This window comes from Cyprinodon tularosa, unplaced genomic scaffold (genome assembly GCF_016077235.1).
Source record: "Cyprinodon tularosa strain WSP-4 unplaced genomic scaffold, ASM1607723v1 ctg1, whole genome shotgun sequence".
NCBI lineage: Eukaryota > Metazoa > Chordata > Actinopteri > Cyprinodontiformes > Cyprinodontidae > Cyprinodon > Cyprinodon tularosa.
In genome coordinates, this window is record NW_024037781.1 from 59,624 (window position 1) to 80,746 (window position 21,123).

The window sequence follows — 21,123 nt, forward strand, 5'->3', positions numbered from 1 at the left end:
ATAACAGATCCTGAAACATCTGCTGATATCAATGGAAATTTAAATCAGGAGCCCTGACATCATGCTTGGTTTGACTCATAGGACTCACTAATAAAAAAAATAGGAAGATCGAAACAGGCGTACAGCACAATCCAGGCCTTCAAAATGATTTACTTTAAAACATCAAACTTGTGGTATTTCATTAGGATTTAATAGGATAGACCACCTAGAAAATCTGACTTTGACTAGGCCATTGTAATATCTTAACCCTCCTGTTGTAGCTCTGGCTGTATGTGAAATGCAGTATAAAATCTTTTTTGGTGTCCGGTTTGTCTGTACTGGCTGCAAAAACTATCCCCACAGCATGATGCTGCCACCACCCTGTTAACTAATGTCCAGGGGAATGCAAAGTGTTATGTCTGTGGTAGCATTTAGACCAAAACAGTTCAATTATTTTCTCATCTGACCAGAGAACCTTCTTTTATGTGGTCTCCTTTTTGCTTGTGGCAAACTGCAAACAAAACCTCATGTGGCTTTCTCTCAGCAGTGGCTTTCTTCATACCGTATTTTGGTAGTTTGTAGATATAGATCAACCGGAATAGGGCCTGCATATATTTTAGAAACTCTCAAGTTCCCCCAGCCTGTTCCTACCTTCACACTTCTCCTGTGTTTCCCTACTCCATCAACTGCTCTTCCCTCTCTGCTGTCTGTTCTCCGTCACCTTCTTTGCAATTGTTTTTAAGTCTGTTTATTTAAAAGTGTCAAATGCACAAACATAAACCTAACTTTCTCCCTCAACTGTTCCTCCAGCCTTAGCAGTGGATTTCTGCAGCTCCTCCAGAGTTACTATGGGCCTGGCTTTTAGGTGCAGCTTCACTGCCATTTCTTGTTAGATTGGAAGTTTAACCAGGCTTTCAATTTCCAGAAAATATACTGAACTATGAGGTGTTAATTGCTTAGTACAATTTTATTTTAGAACCTAACTCTGCTTAAAATTACTTTTTCAGCTTTGGGATGCTGTTTATCCACTGATGCTGCCTAACTAAACCTCTTTATACTGAGGACAAGTTACAAACACTCTACTTCTGTAAGTTCATCAGCTGCATTTGATTTTATTTAGTGCATTGGGTACAATATAAATGAAAATTTTTCTTATTTTTTTTCTGTAAAGTCTAAATTCAGAATAGAGCACTGATTAGCTAATTTAGCACATAAAATATCAATAAAATACAATAGAGTTTGACCTAATGAAAATTAAAGGGGCTTAAATACTTTAGCAAAGCACTGCATAACCCTGCAAGGTTACCTCAATAGCTGCACAAAGTCAGATTTCTACAGCTGCTAGCATGCTGTGTGCAAAGTGTGTTCCATTGACATTCATAAATGCATCCATGCAGGCAGCGTGGAAGTGGATCATTTTAGATGAATGCACCACAGAATGTTGGACAGGACCAGAAAGATGCATGTTTAAATTCAGCCTGAGTACATTTGATCCTATTTATTGATGCATTCATGATCATCTGACAGCATTTGATTCCAGCTCCTGCAGTGACTTATCAGAAATGTTACCATAATCTAATTTGTTTCAGTTTCTTCTATTATTTTTCCTCTCTTTGTGACCATGGCAACACCTGACAGGGACACTGATTTGAAGTGATGAGCTCAGATCGCAGAGCAGTGAGATGACAGCTTCGACAAACTGAGAGAGCCTCCAGGAAAATTCTCTGAGCAAATAAACCAGTAATGAGTTAATGTGTGTATGAGACTTTCAAACTTGGTAAAAGGAGATGCTGTTTTTATACTCATGATACTTCTGGTCCAGAAAAAAACCTATGTCGATGTTAATACAGAGTAACATTTTGCTACAGTCAGTCCCTTAACTGTCAGATTGTGGGTTTTAAAACCAAATTTTGGCTGCAGAACAACTAAGGATCATTCCAAGGGAACAAATATGTGTTTTCAGCAGATCACAACATCCACTGAGTCATTATTCTGCTACACGAAGTAGTCTTTTAACCTCTGTGGCTTTATGGCATTGTGCAGGAAAAGTGGCATGCATATTCTTGAACACACTTCCTAACCTGGGTTGCTGTCCATGTCAATGTGCAGGGGAGATGGTCTATCTGTCAGCAGGGGGCGCTCTAAGAGATGGTCGTCGAAGAAACTGTTAAATAATTCACTGCTGAAGTCGTCCATTTGGTCACCAGAAAAAGGCTGGAAGACACAAAGAGGAAGGTAAGACAAAAAAAAGAAAAGAAATGAAATAGGTTTAATATACAGATGTTAACAGTATTAATGAATACTACATATCGACTCAGATCAGTAATGAACAGCTGTGAAATCTAGATAACGGACCATAGCCCAACCTGATGGTAGTGTTATTGCTCTGCCAAACAGTATTTTGCATAAAGTTCAATTTAATCTCATCTGAGCAGAACACCTTCTTCTAAACATTTTCCTTGTCCCTACAGTGCTTGTCGCCACTTATAAAAACAGATATCCATAGAAAGCCATGGTTTCTTCAGAAAAATATTGTGAATAAAGCTTCTGTTTGTGTCTTTTTGTTTCTCTTCTTGGGTTGAGGTTGAGGTTTTGATTTGTGCTTAAGATCTTATTATTTTTGGAACATCGCATTTTCATGTTTTTGTTATGTCATTTACCTGAGCTTAAGTTGAACACCTTGTCTGGATGCCGTCCACTTGGTGGATTCTGACCTCGACCAGCTGGACTTTAATTTTTATGGTTGACAAAGTGAATTTTGCTACACAAAAGTACCAAAGTTTGGTACCACTTGCATTTAAATACAACACAGCATGATGCTACCAACACTGTAGCTTACAATTGGTACAGTGTTCTTTTAAAGACTGCCTCAGTTTTTAAAACTAAACCTTCTATTGCTACTGTTGCAAAACAGCTCCATTTCCATCTGATTCGCATTTTCCATGCAAGCAGCGGCATATTTCAAATTTCCGTCTTCTATCAAGGTTATCTGTCTTGGTTGACATGCTTTCAGATTGTGGCAATATTAAAAAAACGGCTTCCGAGTGGACAGTGATACTGGCGTTCTTGTAGCTTCCACCTTCCAGCAGGCGTCAGCCTTGGTGTTTCCAGGTCCTTCTCAACCAATTTCCTTTCATCAATTTGGATTTTCTTTCCCAAATTCAATCCAGCTAATGCTGTCAAAAAATGAATTCCATGCCGACAGAGACATTTATTTATTGCATGATTAATCACCCCTGTTAAAAGAATATTTTTGAAAAAAAAATGACAAAGAACCGCAAATAATATGACAAGTAGACCTAAACCTCTAAGCAAACCTGTACACAAGAGGCTATACTTAATAATGTTTATTAATGTTCTGGTTATTGTCTCAATAACAGAGTTATTTATATAAAAAAAGGATAATACATTTAAAAAGTAAAAAGTTAAGTTAATATTAAGAATTATTCTTGAATGAGATCATAAAAACATGAAATCCCTTTTGCAATCCCTAGTTTCAATTTTCTCTTCAAGTATCAGAAGACGACCTAGGAGCTGTAAATGGCTTGAAGAGTCAATCAATGAGGGAAAAAAAGCATCAACAGATTAATCTTTGGTTCTGATGAATGAGTCACTGAGCTGGGAGATGGGTGCTCTGGAAGCTCAGGACGACATGGTGTTCTGGTTCACACACACACATTAACACACAAGCACACAATATGAGTCATCCTGCTCTTGAGAAAACATGCCAAACAAAAGCAGACATCTGGATTGGTTGGAACCCAAATACCTTCTGCTTGGAGGCTCCTTAGACAGACTCAGTAACAAAAATAAATTGCAGCATGTACTAAAGTATTGTTTTCATGCTTCAATTTTGGAAGACAGCTTTATCTCTTGACCAAGAGGAACTAGAAGGGTTAGAGTAGGAAAACAAGAAATGTTGATATACAGTAGGATTAGAAATACAGATAAGTCTTTAATAACTTTATCACAAGGAATGGTGAAAATGTAAAAAAAAATAAATAAACACAAATATATACAGAAGTATGTTGGCTCTCATGGGATGCACAGTGGTAACAGTGGTGCGGTGGATTCCCGGTCCGGGGTCTCCCTGTGCATACACTGGGTTCTCTCCGGGTGCTCCGGCTTCCTCCCACAGTCCAAAAACATGACTGTTAGGTTGGATGGCTTCTCTGAATTCTCCTTAGGTGTGAGTGTGAGTGTAAATGGTTGTTTGTCCTATTTGTCTCTGTGTTGCCTTGAGATAGACTGGCGACCGGTCCAGGGTGTACCCCGCCTCTCGTCCATTGACAGATGAAGATAGGCACCAGCACTCCTCGCGACCCCAGGAGGAATAAGGGTGACAGAAAATGGATGGATGGATGAATGTTGGCTCTGAGTTTGTACTCTTTAAAACCTGTTTTCTAAATGGACGATTTTTTGATCTTTAAAGCACAAATGTTTGAATTTTGACGAAAGTATTGGCTCGATTTGAGCAAATATAAGACTGGTGCTCCTAGTAGTTACTCAGTGCTGCTTCCAACTTTCTAATGCAAGACTCTTCTTAAGCCTGGGGTTCCACCAAACGCGTTAATGTCACAGATCGTCAGGCTTGGTTTATTCTAGCCACTCTGGTAAATCAGAGTGGCTCCACTGGGCGAGCTGCAGAGTGTGCTTGAAGTGTCCCACAAGTGTGGTTCACTAGTTTATTTTTCACGCTTGATGCTTCAAGTCCTCATCAATCTGGAGTAGAGTGGATCGTTTGGGCAGGAAGTAAGTTGCTGAAGAACGAAGCGGATCTGTTGGAGTTTTAAAGTTGAACACTACATGTGCATCACGTTTTACTCTAAAGCATCAAACCATTACCCTCGGCTCCAGCACAAAGCCACCAGAAAGTCTCGTTTCATATGACAGTGGGCCACAAAATGTTTATTTGGGAGGTGATAAAACACACAATTTTATATGGCATAATTCAATGGTTTTAAAAAGATAACACGAGAAAGAAAAAGCCACAGGCTGAGAGGTAAGTTGACCAGATAAAGAGCAGGCATACTGGTTGTACAGGCCAAATAACCACTTTATTGTTCTATTTAAAGCCTACTTGTATATACTACCACTGCCCGATAATTAAATCCTCATGTGATCCGAGTTCAACCGCCCCTGAAGTGCTCTGCCCTAAAACGCTCCCGATGGAACAGGGTGCTTGGAAGGAGCATTAATGCATTCGGTGGAACCCAGGGATAATAGATATGCTTCAGCTTACCATGTAGATGTCATTATCTGGCCTTGCTTTGACAAAAAGCCTCCTCGTCACACCTCAAATGTTTCATCTTCCACCTCTGCCATGAACCCTCCTGTTTCTTAGCCAAATCTAGAAGATGGACGCTACTTCAGCTGCCTTCTACCTGTCTTTTCTAAAAGTTCGAAGAAGAGGAAACTGGAAATACTGATTCAAGACTGTTTTCTACAGCACCTCTTCAACCTCAGCCTGACGTAGGAGACAGTTTGGTGTTGTAGAATACCTCTTGCCTTGTTCCCGTACCAAAAAAAAAAATCAGCCAACAGTCCTAAATAAACAAAGACCTGAGTGAAGGTCCTAGAGGGAACAAACCAGCTGGCAAGCAAATCAGCAACTACCGGGATCCCTTGCATTATGCTTATTGACCTGTAGTTGGAGTTGAAGATGCCATCACACAGCTGCTTCAACAAATCCATTGTCATTAAGCCAGTAATGACTTCACTGTGAGAATCATTTTCTTTAATTTCTCACTATATTTAACAAGATTCATCCTGATTTGATTTGTTAGAAACTCCAGGGAACTCATGTGGGGGAATCAAAAATTGCTTTGATCGAAGGCTACAGTTTGTGAGACCAAAAGGTCAACTATCTAATCAAGTAGTCAGCAGCACAGGAGTACCACAGGGGACAGTACTCTCACCATTTGTTTTTACTTGGTACACCTAAGATTTCTGGTACAAGACAAAGTCATGGTACCGGCAGAAATACTTGGTTGACTCTGCAGTCATTGGGTGCATCAAAGAAGGACAAGAAGCTTAGTAAAGAGAGTTGGTGAACCAATTTGTGGCAGGGTGTTGAAACTATCATCTGATCCTGGACATTAACAAAACAAGGGAGATGATTTTAGACTTCAGAAGAAACATGAACAGGTTTAATCATATAAGCATCAGTGGAGATGAAAAGGAGGTCGTGGAGGAGTAGAAATACCTTGGAGTTCACCTGGACACCAAACTCAACTAGAGACGCCACTGTGAAGCCGTCTACAAGAAGAGATAGAGAAGACTCAGACCCTTCAGTCAATGAATTCTCCAGATCTGGTGAAAGACAGACCCCCACAGAACAACCTTCCGGGCAACAGCTATCAACCCATACCACAACTCAATGAAAAAAGCCTATGAGTTACTACAACATTTAATTTACCCATGTGATTTCAATGCTTCAAATCTGGTAGACTATTGTAGGGCACATTTTCTGTGTCTTCTTACTTCCCTGAGATATTATAAATGTGATGTTTACAGAGAGACCAATTTCTCATAGCTACAACTTAAAGACTAATCTCAGGACTAGTAAATATGTCATATAATTAAGACAGATGTGTGTTGATTTTAAATAAAAAAAGGCTAGAGTTTCTCACCTCAACTTTTTAGATGTACAATTGCAGAACTGAATTATTTGCAACGGTGGGTATTGTTTTGCTTATCAGCTAACAGCTAATAGGCGAAAGAAAGTTTTGATAAGTCAATTAACATTTTAACTTTTAAACCAGTAGTAAACCTTTCTGCTAAATTGGGTTTTACCAACCCCAGGTCCACTACCAGAATTCACAAGTTCGCTCCTTTCTGTTCTATGGTTGCCATAAAGACTCTATTCAACTATCTATTGGCTTACCACATTTACACATGATGTCGTCGTGTGACGTACATTGTTCTGTACAAAGCACAAGCAGCTAGCAAAAGCAATTTTAGAATTGAAGTGGACAAAAAGATTGTCCCTATTTTCTTCAGTTAGCCGATTTGAAACAGAGTTGGAAGAAACAAGGCTATTTGAAGACCTTCAAGTTTGTCTTGCCACCATGCAAACTGTGAGTGATTGCACGATGAAAGGGCAGCAAAATATATATTAATTCTTAGACCTGATTAAATGTCTAAATAATTTATTGAACTTTAATATGTTGGCAGCCAGAAACATGAATAAAGTGTGTGCACCCAGGGCACATGACCTCTAAAATGGCATATCCTACCCACCCTAGCATCCAAGCAGTCCCCTGCGATTGTGATATTGCACATATTGGTATAGCATAAAGGGTAGTTATTCAGCACAATGCACACCACTATATTTCAATTCACTAAAACCTTATTTGTCTTCATAAAGTTGCAAACATGTTATAAAGAAAAGAAAACAAATATAACTAAATTGCCTAAAAAGTCCATCAGACAGCTGCAGCTGATCCAAAACGCTGCTGCCAGTGTTCTCAATACAACTAAGAAAGTAAAGCACATCAGCCTTGTTCTGGAGTCCTTATATTGGCTCCCTGTAGCTTCGAGAATAGTCTAAGTTCTAGTTCAGACCTACTCTGCACACCCAGAACTAGAACCACACATTGAGAAGCAGCATTTAGTTCCTATGCTCCACTTATCTGGAACAAACTCACAGAAGACTGTAAAAGTGCTGAAAGCCTGAGTTCTTTTAAATCAAAGTTAAAAACCCATCTGTTTAGAGCTGCCTTTAGCTGTTGAGTTTAACTGAGGTATTATTGGTTTAAGGTTGTGGTCCAACTGTTTTATTTGCTTCACTACCTGCTTTTATCATGTTTTAATCTTTACTTTCTATTTATACTTTTTCTTTACTTTCTATTTTACTGTTTAATCAATGTAAAGCACTTTGAATTGTCTTTGTACTGAATTGTGCTACACAAATAAACTTACCTTGCCTAATATTAATAGCTGATCAATGGGGATTCTTTAACACATATTGATATTTTTCATATACCATTGTCTTATTTTGTTATTCTACTATAATTTTAACCTGGATGTTAATGAATGCTCTCTACTTTCAAAAATCTGCATCACTGAGTTCAGGCAAGGCATTGTGCATTATTGCACCGCTGTGTTGGGAGTTTTTGCAGTAAAAGTCTGGGACACATGCAGCTGCCTTAGAAAAACATATGGAGCCAGCTCAGGCAGAGGGGGAGAAAACATGTGCTTAGCAAAATAAGCACAACATGACCCCTAAAATCCAATTCAGGAACTAAGGAAGTAGTTTGCATGAAGTTGCTTGCATTTACACATTTAGCACGGGAAGAAAACCCACCCACATTAAAGAATAGTGCATTTATCCTGACAGAGGTGCCTTGTAATCCTGTTGCTCAGAATGCATAAAAAGGTGCATAACCTTAAGCTGTGCTCTGCTGGGAATATGGGTCACATTAGGAGCTGCTTGCACTAGAAAAAAAAAAAAACAGTGGAAAGTTCCCTAATTGGTCCTATTATGGGAGAAATGCAGAATAGAGAAAAAGCAGAAGTTTCTCTAGCCTAAAGTTATTTGATCTAAAATTAGTTTAAAAGGCTGAATAAGTCCAAAAGCTAAAGCCCTTGTGCAGATCTCAAATGGCAGTTCTCATATTTGTAGCTGCACAAGATTAATGCTACTTAGCAGTATTTGCAGCTCTTAATATTGAAAACATCTAGCTTCAGCAATGACCCTGCTTTGCTGGTTCCATCTGGGTTCAAAAGGGCCTGTTATCCATCTGCTGATTTGCATATTTAAGTTCACCTGCAGCCAAGACTTCGCCTGTTCAGGCCTAGACATGTGCAGACGGTTGCCCTGACATTTCTCTGAGCTTTAACCAAAAGACAGGCGCTGTCATAATAACTAATAAGCATTTTTTTTTCTTTTTGCATTTTGCAAAATCAAAACTTTAGCCTTCAGCTGTTTTTACTTGGATCTTCTGTGTATCTTCTGTGGTAGACCCAGGAAGCAAGTTCCACTACAGCAAAAAAGAACGAAATGAAAGCATAACTTTTAAAGTAATGCATAGATTTTATAGATTACTCATGAGGTAGCATGGCAGCAGCATTAAAATGTTGTATGGGTGCTAAAACACACAAAAATCAAGAAAGAAAACCTGTTAATCTGGCAAAAAAGAACAAACAGACAGTCAGAGCTGTCATGAAATAGTTTAGGGGAAATAATTCATGTATGCCACAGCGTTTTAATCAAAGTCTAGATTTGAATTTAAGATGAGAACCTTGTGAGAAGTTTTGAACAAGTAAAAGGGTTACAAAAAGGTACTTCCAACCCTCCTTATCCATGTGAGGTCCTGAATTAGCTGTGAGCCAACTGTTCATGGGTGGATAAGGGTATACAGCCTCAACTGCAACCCTGATAGATGTGATTACAGGTCACGTTGTGGGAAAGAGGACATGCACCGTCACACTGCTGTAAAGCAATGGTTAAAAATGATCCCAACATTCCTTGGATCGTATAATTAGCACAGCAGCAAAAAGGCCTTCAGTATCATTTATCTGTTGGACTACTACGTGAGGCGTGTGAGCAAAAACATAACCTCTTCAAGCATGAATATTTTCTTTCAGGAGAGATTTGTTTTTTAAAGCACATCAAAAAGGTGAATTATTTGCTTTCATGACCCGGCAGTCAATACTACCACAAAAGGTCAACTTTTAAAAACTGGATTTCCCGGATGCTATATGCATCATACCTGCAGGACCCGAATTTCACTGCTGGGAAATTCAACAGGAAGATAGTTTGATTTCTCCTAAGTGTCTTCCTTGTACCTGTTTACTTATCTGCAATGTAAACCCTTCTGAGAATAAACTGGTCGCACAGGAGGGGGAGCCTCAGTGAACCAGAGTGGCTTCTGCAGGAACAGCTGGAGTCAGTGTGAGCAGATGCTGTTAAACTGGACCCATTATTACCTGAAACACCTCCTCTCTCCGCTGGGGGAGGGAGAAAGAAGGGTGTTAAAAAGCAAACTGATGTTTCTTTGTAGCTTACTACAGCACGGGTGTGTCATTATAGGTGAAGGATGTGAAATGTTAAACCGCACAAAGAGAGCTGGGAAAGATATATGCATGAAATGGTTATAAATGCAGAGTGTGACTGTCATGCCTGTAATTAACAAAGTTTAGCCCCGACGGATTGCTTCGCTTCTTTTTACCTACTTGCTTTTTACTGGCTCAGGTAAAGATAAAAAAAAATACCTTTTCAGTTTAGATTCATGAAGATTATCAAAAATGGGGGTAGCATTCCTCCAGCTCATACAGTGAGGGCTTTAGATGCCACCAGATTTAGGGAAAAGATCTATAAGAAATACACTAGATTACCAAGACTAGTAAAGATGCACCAATCAGATTTCAAATCGATTTCCTGTTTGGTTTGGTATGGACTATAACAGAAACAACAGAAATAGATGTGTTGTTTGTTCTTTGACAGACATAGAAGTTATCACTCAAATAAATTGCAAGATTAACACCACTTTAAGCATTTAAAAAATCTGTTAAAACCATGGGAAGTCTTGTTTTTGATGCCTTAAGGATAATAAATTGAAAAAAAATTCAGATTTGACCTGCGGATCATGTGGAATATTAGTCGATTATTCAAACTTATTGGTGCATCTTTAAAAACAAACTGTATCTGCCTTTAGCATGTAATAAGAACATAGGATCCAGATCATCTTATAAAGGCTAATAAATGAATGCATCTAAAGTATTGATTACTCAAGACTGCGGGTAGACCGGCACCGTGAAGCTTTCTTCCTTTTACTAAGGAACACTTTTTTGTTATTGTGATATCTTTTCTGCAGCATCACTCTTAGCCACAATTTCAGCAAAACCTTATTTCATCTTCAGAGGGGTTATTTATTTCAATTCAGTTTATGTATATAGCAGCAATTGACAACACATGTCATTTCAAGTCACTTTACAGAGACAATTCAAACAGATCACATAGTCCAAGTGGTTCATTTTTCAAAAACCACCTGAGTGCCTCGACAGCAATCCCTCACATTATATTATAATATGAATTAAAAATAGAAGCATATAAAATGTTGTATAATCTCTTTACTAATGTGTAAAATGTATTCAGTCAAAAACAGCCACTGTGAATAATGTAAAACTATGTAGTCTAGAGTTCACGTAATATTTGAAATTTTGATAATGAAATTTCTTTAGTTTTATACCAAATTACCCAGGAGCAGGAGGTTTATCATAATTGGGTAGATCTGTGATAAATTTAATACATGTGTACAGGGTTCACTGGACAGAAAAACATTTTTCTTTTAAAAGTGCATGTGTCACGCTATTGGTAGAGCGCCCTAAGTGGATATCCAATTCCCTGCATTTCTTGAAGTCTGAAGCTGTTTTCCCACTAAAAACACGGGTTTTTCAAAACCGGATTGATACGCTAACAATCGGCTTTTGGCTCTTTGCCCATTTGACCGTAAAGCCGAGTCTGACCCCCTGCTGATAATCTGCGTGGCCACTGTTCCCACCACGGTGTGTCTGATGACAGCATCAGGCTGGGTGGGTGTTGATATTAGCATTGATGATGTTGACAGTTCATCAGAAATAAGGGAAGTAAATAATGGTGAGCAACGTGGATGGGAGCGAGAGCGAAGTCAGTGTTCTTTATAATATCTGTCCGAATCCCTCTGCACCATGTTTATGCTTATGCTGGTGAAGTTTCTCAGTCATCCAGGTCATAGTCATTCAAAAAAAGTTAAAAAAAAAACAATCCACTGGACTTTGTTTCCAAGTTTGAAGATGTTTCGCTTCCCATCCAGGAAGCTTTTTCAATTCAAAATGTCAGAATTATTATTATCCAAGGGGATTTTAATGCGGGTTGCTTGTCGATTGGCCCGGGTTGATATGCGTCAGTGAGCTGTTCCCATTGTCACTAAAAGCCAATTGTTTCTGGGTTTAAATGCGTATAGCTTTGAGCCCCATAGAGAGCCAAGCTTAAGGTCTGCCTTAACTAATAGTCAAAGTCCAGAGCTAAATCCAACGGAGAATAAAAAGATAAAAAAACAGATTTTTAAGCATATTGACCATCCAATCTGACTGCCTTTTTTTTAACAAACAATGGGCAAACATATCGGTGTCTGGATATGGTCAATTGGTGGAGACTATTACAGCAGCCACCTTCAGTCACAGAAGCTCAGTAAAAACTGCATGCTCTATTTTCAACGTTTTTTTGTGAACATTTTGGAAACCGGGCATTAGTTTCAATGGAGACTAAGTTGGTCTGTCAGATATAAATCCCAATTAAATATAATAAAAACGTTGTGAAGAATGTAGAAGGAACACATTTTTAGTGAATGTGGAGAACAGATATGGTTCTTTGTCTACTTTGAATTCATTGATTCTAGAGCAGAATGACAATAAATGGCAAGACCCCATTTGTATGCATACTAGGATGGTAATTTCAGTTGAAATCCAACAATAAACTAGGGCGGGTTAATGATTCCCAATTATTATATTTGTTTTTAAGGGTAGATATTTGGCTTTTATCTGTTGCATTATGAAGTAAATCATTTAATTTTGGAGAGGTCATTGAGGCAAACTTCCTCTTTTACAAATTACTCCTAAAGTTTATTATTAGTAAGCCCTTTTAACCTGTAGCATGCCTTGCATTCTTTTGTCATTTTACTTTGAGATAAAAATATTTCTGACCAAAATAGAGTGCAGTGTTTTTTATAGTCATTAATATGTCTTCCACATGACTGCACTCAAACTGCAGGCCATATGAAAGAAAAAAAATACTTTCTCTCATTTGAAATGTACTTTTGCAACCTAAATCCCAAGAATAATATTTTTTTTTATCAAAAGTCTTGTTAATATTTGTGGTTTTGCCAGTTTCTAACAATATTGCAGCTTTTATATAACTAAAAACATGTTATCTGCAGAGATAAGACAAAATAGGCAAAGTTCTGGGCTGCGTTTTGGCTTCCTGTGGAGGTGTGTGGCTGCAGCGGGTTGGCTGCCTTTGCCTTAACTTGAGCTACACGCTCTTAACTGTGTGTGTGACACAGGAGTGAACAGTTAAAGATCCCAATAAAACAGCAGAAGGGTATTTTTCCTTCTCTCACACGCCCTGCTGCAGGCCGGCACACATTCTTTCTGGCAGTTGAGCGACCAATGGGATAAGGGTATGCAAACAAGGGGGGCGTGGCTCCTAACAGCTGGAGTGAAGGGTCTGAATGGAGAGTAGAATTAAATAAAATAGAAAATAAATAGAGCAGATATGGAAAATGAGAGAAAAAAATGGAGATTGAGGAAAACTAATGAGGTAAAGAGGGGTTAAGTGCAGAGTGGTGTGTTGCTCACTGTTAGAGAACACCAGCCCTGTATTCTTATGCAACTGTGAGCTATAGCAGAACGGTGTCTGCTTGACATCTTGAATCTCCTGCAGCTCCAGCTGACTAAAAACAGACATACATCATCACTTAAACACATATGAATTTCCAGTTTAAGGGTAATTATTCTCAACTGTCAGCTTCTCAAAGCATATTCGGCATAACTCTGACAAAACAAGAGAATGTCAAGATTTTCTGGAAGTACCAGAAGTTTTGTCCTTAATTAAATGTTCATGCAAAGCAACACATTAAACCTCCACTAATGCAGCCACCAACAAGCTTCCACCCAGGAATTCATATGCTAGCCTGCTGAGGGTTGATTTATAAGGGCTTTATTAAATTCATGCAAGGATATTAGATGCTTTGACATAAATTAAGTTAGTTAAAAATAGCCTTTAAACTTTAATTCTCTGTAGACCTTATACCACTTTTTTTTAACCATAATTAGCTTCCATGCATAAATAAGAATAAAAATGCTTATATTTTAAACTCAATTTCCCTAAAATTAATATCCCTACTTTTGAAATTGAAAGTTTTTTTGGGCTTCTTGCATATATATATTCCCTCTGGGTATACAGGCACACCCTGTGCTGGAAAAAAGGTAAGAAAAACAGAGAGCAGGAAGTTTGCGACTCCAGGCTACACTGCAACACAGAGCACACCTTTATTAACCTCTAAACTGGGATGCATTCAGTTTTAATAAATGACCTGAAAACTAGTATAATGGAAGAATTATTAACTTTATAAAGGTGTAGGCATCAGGCTATGAAACAATGCCCAAAGGTGTAGAGTTTAGATTTAAGTTTAAATCATTGAATCAGACTATCTTTATTTAATTTTATTTATTTCTCCTTTTTTGCCACACTTAGATATTTAAGGTGAAACCGTAGATTTAAACGAGTCACATATAAATACAAATATCAGTTTTTAGATTATATTAAAATGCTGGTACCCCAACTTTATTGAGAGAAAGCCCCACTATGATCACTGAAATAACTTGAATCAGACAAAAATAATAATGAATAAAAATTGAACAAATACAAGTTAGTAAGTGCTATAAAACCATGAATCAGCTGAAAAAATAAACCCATGAAACAAGCCTGGACTAATTTTATGGTAACTCCAGAAAAGACTGAAAACAATGTCACCAAAGGGACGTGTTAAATTAAGGTGTATCCACTAATTAGCATCATAGGTGGTTTCAATCTTAAAATCAGTCAGTAGGTCTATATATAGGGCTGCAGGTAGTCATTGTGCTGTTTGGTGACATGGTGTGTACCACACCCAACATGGACCAGAGGAAGTGTTCTCAGGAGATTAGACAGACAATTATAGACAAGCCTGGTAAAGGTAAAGACTATAAGACCAACTCCAACTGGCTTGATGTTGCCGTGACTACAGTTGCACATATTCTTTTAGAAATTTAAGATCCACAGGGACTTTAGCTAATCTTCTTGAATGTGGATATAAGGAAAATTGATGACCAAATAAGAGAAAAAAAGAGACGAATAATATGAATAGTAACAAAAGAGCCCAGAAAAACTTCTAAAGGATTAATGGTGAACTAAAAGCTAAAGGAACATCAGTGTCAGACCGCGCCATCTGTCATTGATGGAGCCAAAGTGGGGTTAATGGGAGACGATCAAGGAGGAGTCCATTGTTGCAAACAAATCATAAAAGTCAAACTGGAATTTGCAAAAATACGTTTTGACAAGCCACAAAGCTTCTGGAGGAATGAGACAAAATTTGAACCTTTTGCTCTGTTTACAGATGGAAAAATGATGCATATAAAAAAAACAGTGTCTTTACTGTGAAACATGGAGAAGGCTCTGTTATGTTCTGGGGCTGAGTAATGTGCTGTCCGGTGTCAGAAAGCATGGTGTCACTTGGAGGTTATGGGTCTTCCAACAAGATAATGACCCAGAACACAAAGCTGAAAAAAAAAATCTATTCAAGCCAACCTGTTTCTATGTTAAAAACAACTGTCACCCTGTGTTATTGGTTCAGTTTCACAGGTCAGCCATCTAACTCCGAGACCTGACAAGTCAACAAAGCCCCTAAATAGAATTGGACAACAGAAGTGTCCATTCTAAGAAAAAAATAAGAGCATATGAGAATCAAGTTCATTTAAATACCAGCTTTAAATTAAATTTCTCATCTCAATTAAAAAAACATGGAACAGTGACAGCCCTTGCCAAAAATAGTCCAAGAGAGCATCAATGACTCATCCAGGAGGTCCCAAAAGGGCGTGCTCTGTGGACTGACAGGACAAGACACACATCCTCTTATATCTCTTGCAGATCAAATTCCATAAAAATAATAATAGTTTTATGATGGTCCAGGTCGGCTTCAGGACCAACAGCTATGGAGCCATACATTCTGCTCTCTTCCAGTGAATTCTTAAGGAGAATGTATCTTTATTTTTAATCCAAGTGTATTGTCAGTAAATCCACTGCTAAATTGCTCAAAAAGCAAAAAAAACAAAAAAAAAAACAAGGAAGTTTTAGATTGCTCTGGTCAAAGTCATGTCACATCACCTCTAATTGAGGTGATGTGACATGACCCTAACAAAGATGTTCATTCCCTTAAAAAAAGACAAGTTTACATCGTGCTTAAAAACACATTTTTATATAAAAACTGGTTTGGCATAAATGTACATACGGTAATGTACATAATCTGACAGGAGAGCTTAACTAAAAAGCTTAACAAATCGAAACAGGGCAAGTGGGCATGTGTAGCCCTGTATGATGTAGAAAAACAAGCTGATCAGTCAAGTGCTTACTAGAACACTCTTCAGTGCAGAGGTTACTACAGCAGCAAGCAGTTATTTTCAGAGGGAGTGATGATTTATAATATACTGAGATGAAGCACAAAATATAAAAAGGGAAATACAAATTTAGGAAGTTTTGATCTATCCTGTTGAACTTTTAACATATGCCTTTTCATCAAAACTGCTCATTTGAAAATATTGTCACTTTGAAAAGTTCAGCCACAGAGATAAATGAGGCACAGAAAAGTTTGAGCATACAGATGACGCAAAGCTGTAGGAGTTTCAATAGGTGTTGTATTGCTTATTTCTTCTCCCATCGTTGGCATGGTAACACTGTGACATAATTAAAGAAGAGCATGATTTAAACCGCTAGCGCAGGAAAGATGAGACGGAGGTCCAAACAAACACAGCAGAGAACAAAATGTCTTTGTATAAAATCCACAACTTATTGAATAGCATCTGAAACACAACCTCAACTCTGAAGCAGCTTCTTTCATAGTTGGCTTTCTGATCCTAGAAGGACTGTATGGATTACAAGTATATCCTCAATACATCAAAGCCTTTCCTCCCCTCAGTAAAAATGCTCAATGATCTTTGACACATTTATTGATAAGCAGGAAAACAGGAACATTTTTGAATTATTTTCTGCCACCTGTGTTGCACAAGTATTTCCATTTCAAATTATGAGATATCCAGCTTTTTTTTTTATGTTTTTTTTTTTTTTTTTTTTACAGCTATTATAGATTAATCAGAATTGGCTAAAGCTGATGCTGGCAGGGAAAAGCTTTATGAAAAAAGGAAAAAAAGAATTCAACCACAGACTTCAGATGAGTGTATTTAACAGGAAGTTGAGCTGTTTTAAAGTTACTCTACTAGTCAGAGGTTAAGAGTTCAGTGAAAGTACAGATACAGACCTTGACAGTTAATGAGACTGAAGCACAAATTGACCAATACAGGTTTTTTAAGGCTGATCCCAATTATTCTGAGATCAGTCCAAATGATCCCCGAAATATGTTATGCTGATTTTTGGAGGGACTGATTCTTGAAGTTATATCATATTCTCAATCTCAAAGCGTCACATATTGGTGCTTGGTCAAAGTCCCATGTGCATCATATACTGAGGTGCAGGGGGTAGCAGACAGTGTATAACGGGAGCTACAAAGTCACTTTGGTAGCTTTAGAAGCGTATTGTAACATGTATACTACTATTTCTTTAGATTTAGGGTAAGGGGAGCGTTAGTGGTATGTTTTGGGGGTTTTTTTCACAGCTCATGGAAAAAATTTGGGAAGTTGCTGCTGCAGCCTGCCATGAACCCTGTGCATCAGTTAGGGGTATCCCCATCGCATCAGTATCTGGGGACTTGACCAAACGTCAACATGTGAAGAGATGGAAGTGAGAATGAGTTGGATAGAAATTTCAGATTGATAATAAATGCAAACTCAATTTAATCAAAAATGGAACATTTATTAAGAAATTAAACAAAAGCTTAACAGCGTTTAGCAAACAGAGGAAGTGGGAATGCGTGCCCTTCCAGTGGTCTCTGCCTCTAGACTTTGGCTAAAACTTTTCTTTTCGCATATTTATCGCTAATATGTTAATCTAGTCAATTTGATCTCTGTTTTGTTGTGATATGCAAACTGCAGTAATAAACAATATTAGCAATAAGGAGTAAACCACCTGAACAAAATCATTTAAATTTTTTGTGTTTCTAACTCAATAACAGCAGGTGTTTTTCAATTAATAGAACTGATTGATTTGTTTATTGATCCTCCATCAGCTATTATATACTCTGTTCTTCCTGTGGTCGAGAACGCCATTGATCATAACTGCTTCATTAGTTTATTTGTAAAAAGAGTTTTGCCTGGGTGTTTATTGATAAATCATTTCCATTTTATTGGTTATTTACGGTAATAAATGTCTTGTGGCTGCAGATCGAGATACAGTTATTAAATGCAGTAAAATAGTTATTTTCCAGCAAATGTGGGCTTCAGGTACACAGCCTGATGAGCTTACAGGATAATTTGACTGAACACAGGAGAGAAAAAGAGAGCCTGAGACAGAAAGTCTGATAATGAGCCATCGTTTCCTATTTTCTCAATGGTAGAGCCCGGCCTAGTGGCTTCACAGCACAGAGGACAACTCTATTTAGAGTGGAGACAGGGGAGGTTTAAACCACAAGCAGACTGCAGGGCTGACTCACTGACTAGAATAGAAGTCCACCTAAAAAAAACAAAAAACGTGCTGTTTAAAAAAGAAATGGCTAGGGAACACAATGTGGAAAAAGAGAGAGTGAGGAATAGGAAACCGAGACATTCCTGCTGACATTGACCTCTAAGAGTGGAGCAGTTCTCAGTCTTTCCACCTTAACGTCATTAATCAAGATCTTAAAGCCCAACCATGCATGGCATGTCCCGAAAAGCATGGTAATACAGAGCGGCAGGACAATCTCATATTATGGTACATTTGTTTAAAAAAAGCTTTACCACATCAAAACAGAAATCAAAAGCAAAAAAACATAAAAGATGGGCTTGTTTTTATTCAGAAAAGGGAAAAAAAATTGTGGAAACAAAAATAGGACATATCGATCATAACAGTTACAATAATGTCCTTTATTTTATTTTCAAAAAAAATCTTGATTATTTTGCAACTTAAAGTGCTTTTGCATCACTTTGCAGCAACAGGTGGGGGAGGGCCAGCAGTGCTTCATTTGTGCTCTTCTAAGGCAGATAAAACTGTCCACACTCATATTATCTGAAACCTCATTAAACAATTTCCACAGAACATTTTGAGAAGGTTTTGAAACCATAACATAGAAAAAAACATTTTTTATAATTCTATACTAAAAACCAGTGAATGATTCCAAATAAAGACCAGAGCAGACACCAAACCGGATAGAGAATAGTTAAATCGCAATGTCACAGTTTCGGGGTATTATCTGAGTTCAATCTGTGTGTAAGTTGCAAAAGAACAGCAGCGTTTTCGATTTATCAGCCAACATGTGGTGATTGTACTGATTAAAAAGCATGCATGTCTTAAAAACATCCTGTTCTGCTTTACAGTTTGTCAAAAGCACCAAAATGTTTTACTCTAAATGCACCAGGGAGCATTATCACAGATCCTTCCTCACAGCAGCTGTGAGACTCTATAATTACCACTATTTCCAACAACCTCAATAAGTTGTAACTTTTGCACAATTTCTACCTTCGTCAGTTAAATTAACATGCTGCTGTCATTTTGCAGATCTCTGATGCTGCTGCTATTTACAAATATCCATTACTGTAAAACTGTCCACAGCTGCATATTGGTTATTTATTCCCCAGATACACAGTATTTATATTGTTAAAACACTTTACAGTACAGTATTTTATTTGTTTATTTTTTAAACTCTTCACTATTATGTTATTCTTATACACTTTTCTAAGGTCCACATTTGTGTGACCATTTTTTTCTTTAATCTTTTTGCTGCTGTCACACCAGAATTTCCCCATTGTGGGACAAATAAATTGATTTTTTTATTCTATTCTAATAAGACATCTATAGAACATTACCTAAAGCTTCAATATAAAATAAAATAATAAAAAATAATTGAATTGGTTGTATTTTAAAACAGCTAGTATGACTACTTTTACCATATAAACACTGCATGTGTTGTATAGTAAAGGTTCCAGCTCTAACACTGTGCTTAATGTGATTGGTCAACCTGCAAGGCAAGTCCACTTCAGGCTAATTATCTGGATAACAGCAGCATTAGCTGTAGCCACTGACCAGGGAGAGTAAAAGCCTGGGGATACCTTACTGTTGGTGCTTAAAGGAGCCAGATCTGGCCTCAGCATGAGCAGGGTTGCCTGTTAAAACTGTTGCTTCAGGCAATACTTATTTCAAACAGAGGAGGAGCCAGAAAATTTTTATAATGGTGGCCAGGCAATAACCAATGTAGACTGAGGGGGGGGCCAAAAGTAGATAGGCGCGAGAACCTCAGGGTCAATCTACACTGTTCCAACAGGAAAATTAACAAGCAAAACATCCATATTTTCTAAATAAAGACAAATTATACTTTCCCACAGTTTTTTTCTAACAAATAAGCGAATATATTCAAACATCTGTGCTTTCTAGATTAAAAGTATAGTGGATAAAATTCTTTCAGCTTTGAGTTTTGGGCGAACATCTTTTCCATTGTCATTACTTACCTACTTTTATCAGTAATCATGCTGCATAAAATTGATATTTACAAGAACTAATATCTACATAAATTGATTATTTATATATGATATCACTGAAGACTCCTAGATGACTTCCAGAGACACTTCATTTTCTCTTTACTCCATATAACACAAAATCTATTTCTGCTTGAATTCTATACTTATCATCTTTAATGTTAATATATTGATGTGCATAATTAACCACATTGTTTTGTTGTCAAGCAATTAATATATGAAAAATTAAAAATGTTTTGGGGTGGTCAATGATTGGCTAAGGTTGGCCCCTGGCCCCCCATCTAGCTCCGCCCCTGATTTCAAACAGTGCTAAGGAACTACACTTTAACTACACTTTAACATTAAAGTAAATCCACCTGTATATAAGCCATCTGGATTGTACATATTTTTATTTTTTATTTCTTATTTTTTTATTTCTTATTTTTATTTTGTTCTTTCATTGTGTACTATACATGTACACTTGCACCTTAATCCTTATTTATCTTGATATGCTGTATATACCTGGATATACAGTATATATATTGTTTATTCTTAGTGCACCTTTTTCCTCCTTGTTTGCACCTTCTTTAACTTCTATGCCAAAATGTGACGAGTGAATTTCTCCGCTGTGAGATCAATAAAGCTCATCTTATCTTATCTTATCTGAAAAAGGAATTTTAACCAGATAGTTGGGAATTTACCCATTAATACAATGTGGAATATTTTTTTTATTTTTTTTCCCTGATTTAAGAAATAGCTTAATCTGTGTCCATTTGGGGAAAAAAACAAATGTTGCACATGAAAATACTT

At 37.5% G+C, this 21,123-nt stretch overlaps 1 protein-coding gene across 3 annotated transcripts in view; it reads right to left on the reverse strand.

Moving 5' to 3' along the window:
- Window positions 1–21,123, reverse strand: part of creb3l1 (cAMP responsive element binding protein 3-like 1) — a 50,864-nt gene that overhangs the window by 28,952 nt on the left and 789 nt on the right. For all 3 annotated transcript variants that reach the window (XM_038294275.1, XM_038295061.1, XM_038293521.1), the window contains exon 2: window positions 2,061–2,193. In XM_038294275.1, the coding sequence (XP_038150203.1) occupies window positions 2,061–2,193 (133 nt within the window). The remainder of the gene's footprint in view (window positions 1–2,060; window positions 2,194–21,123) is intronic.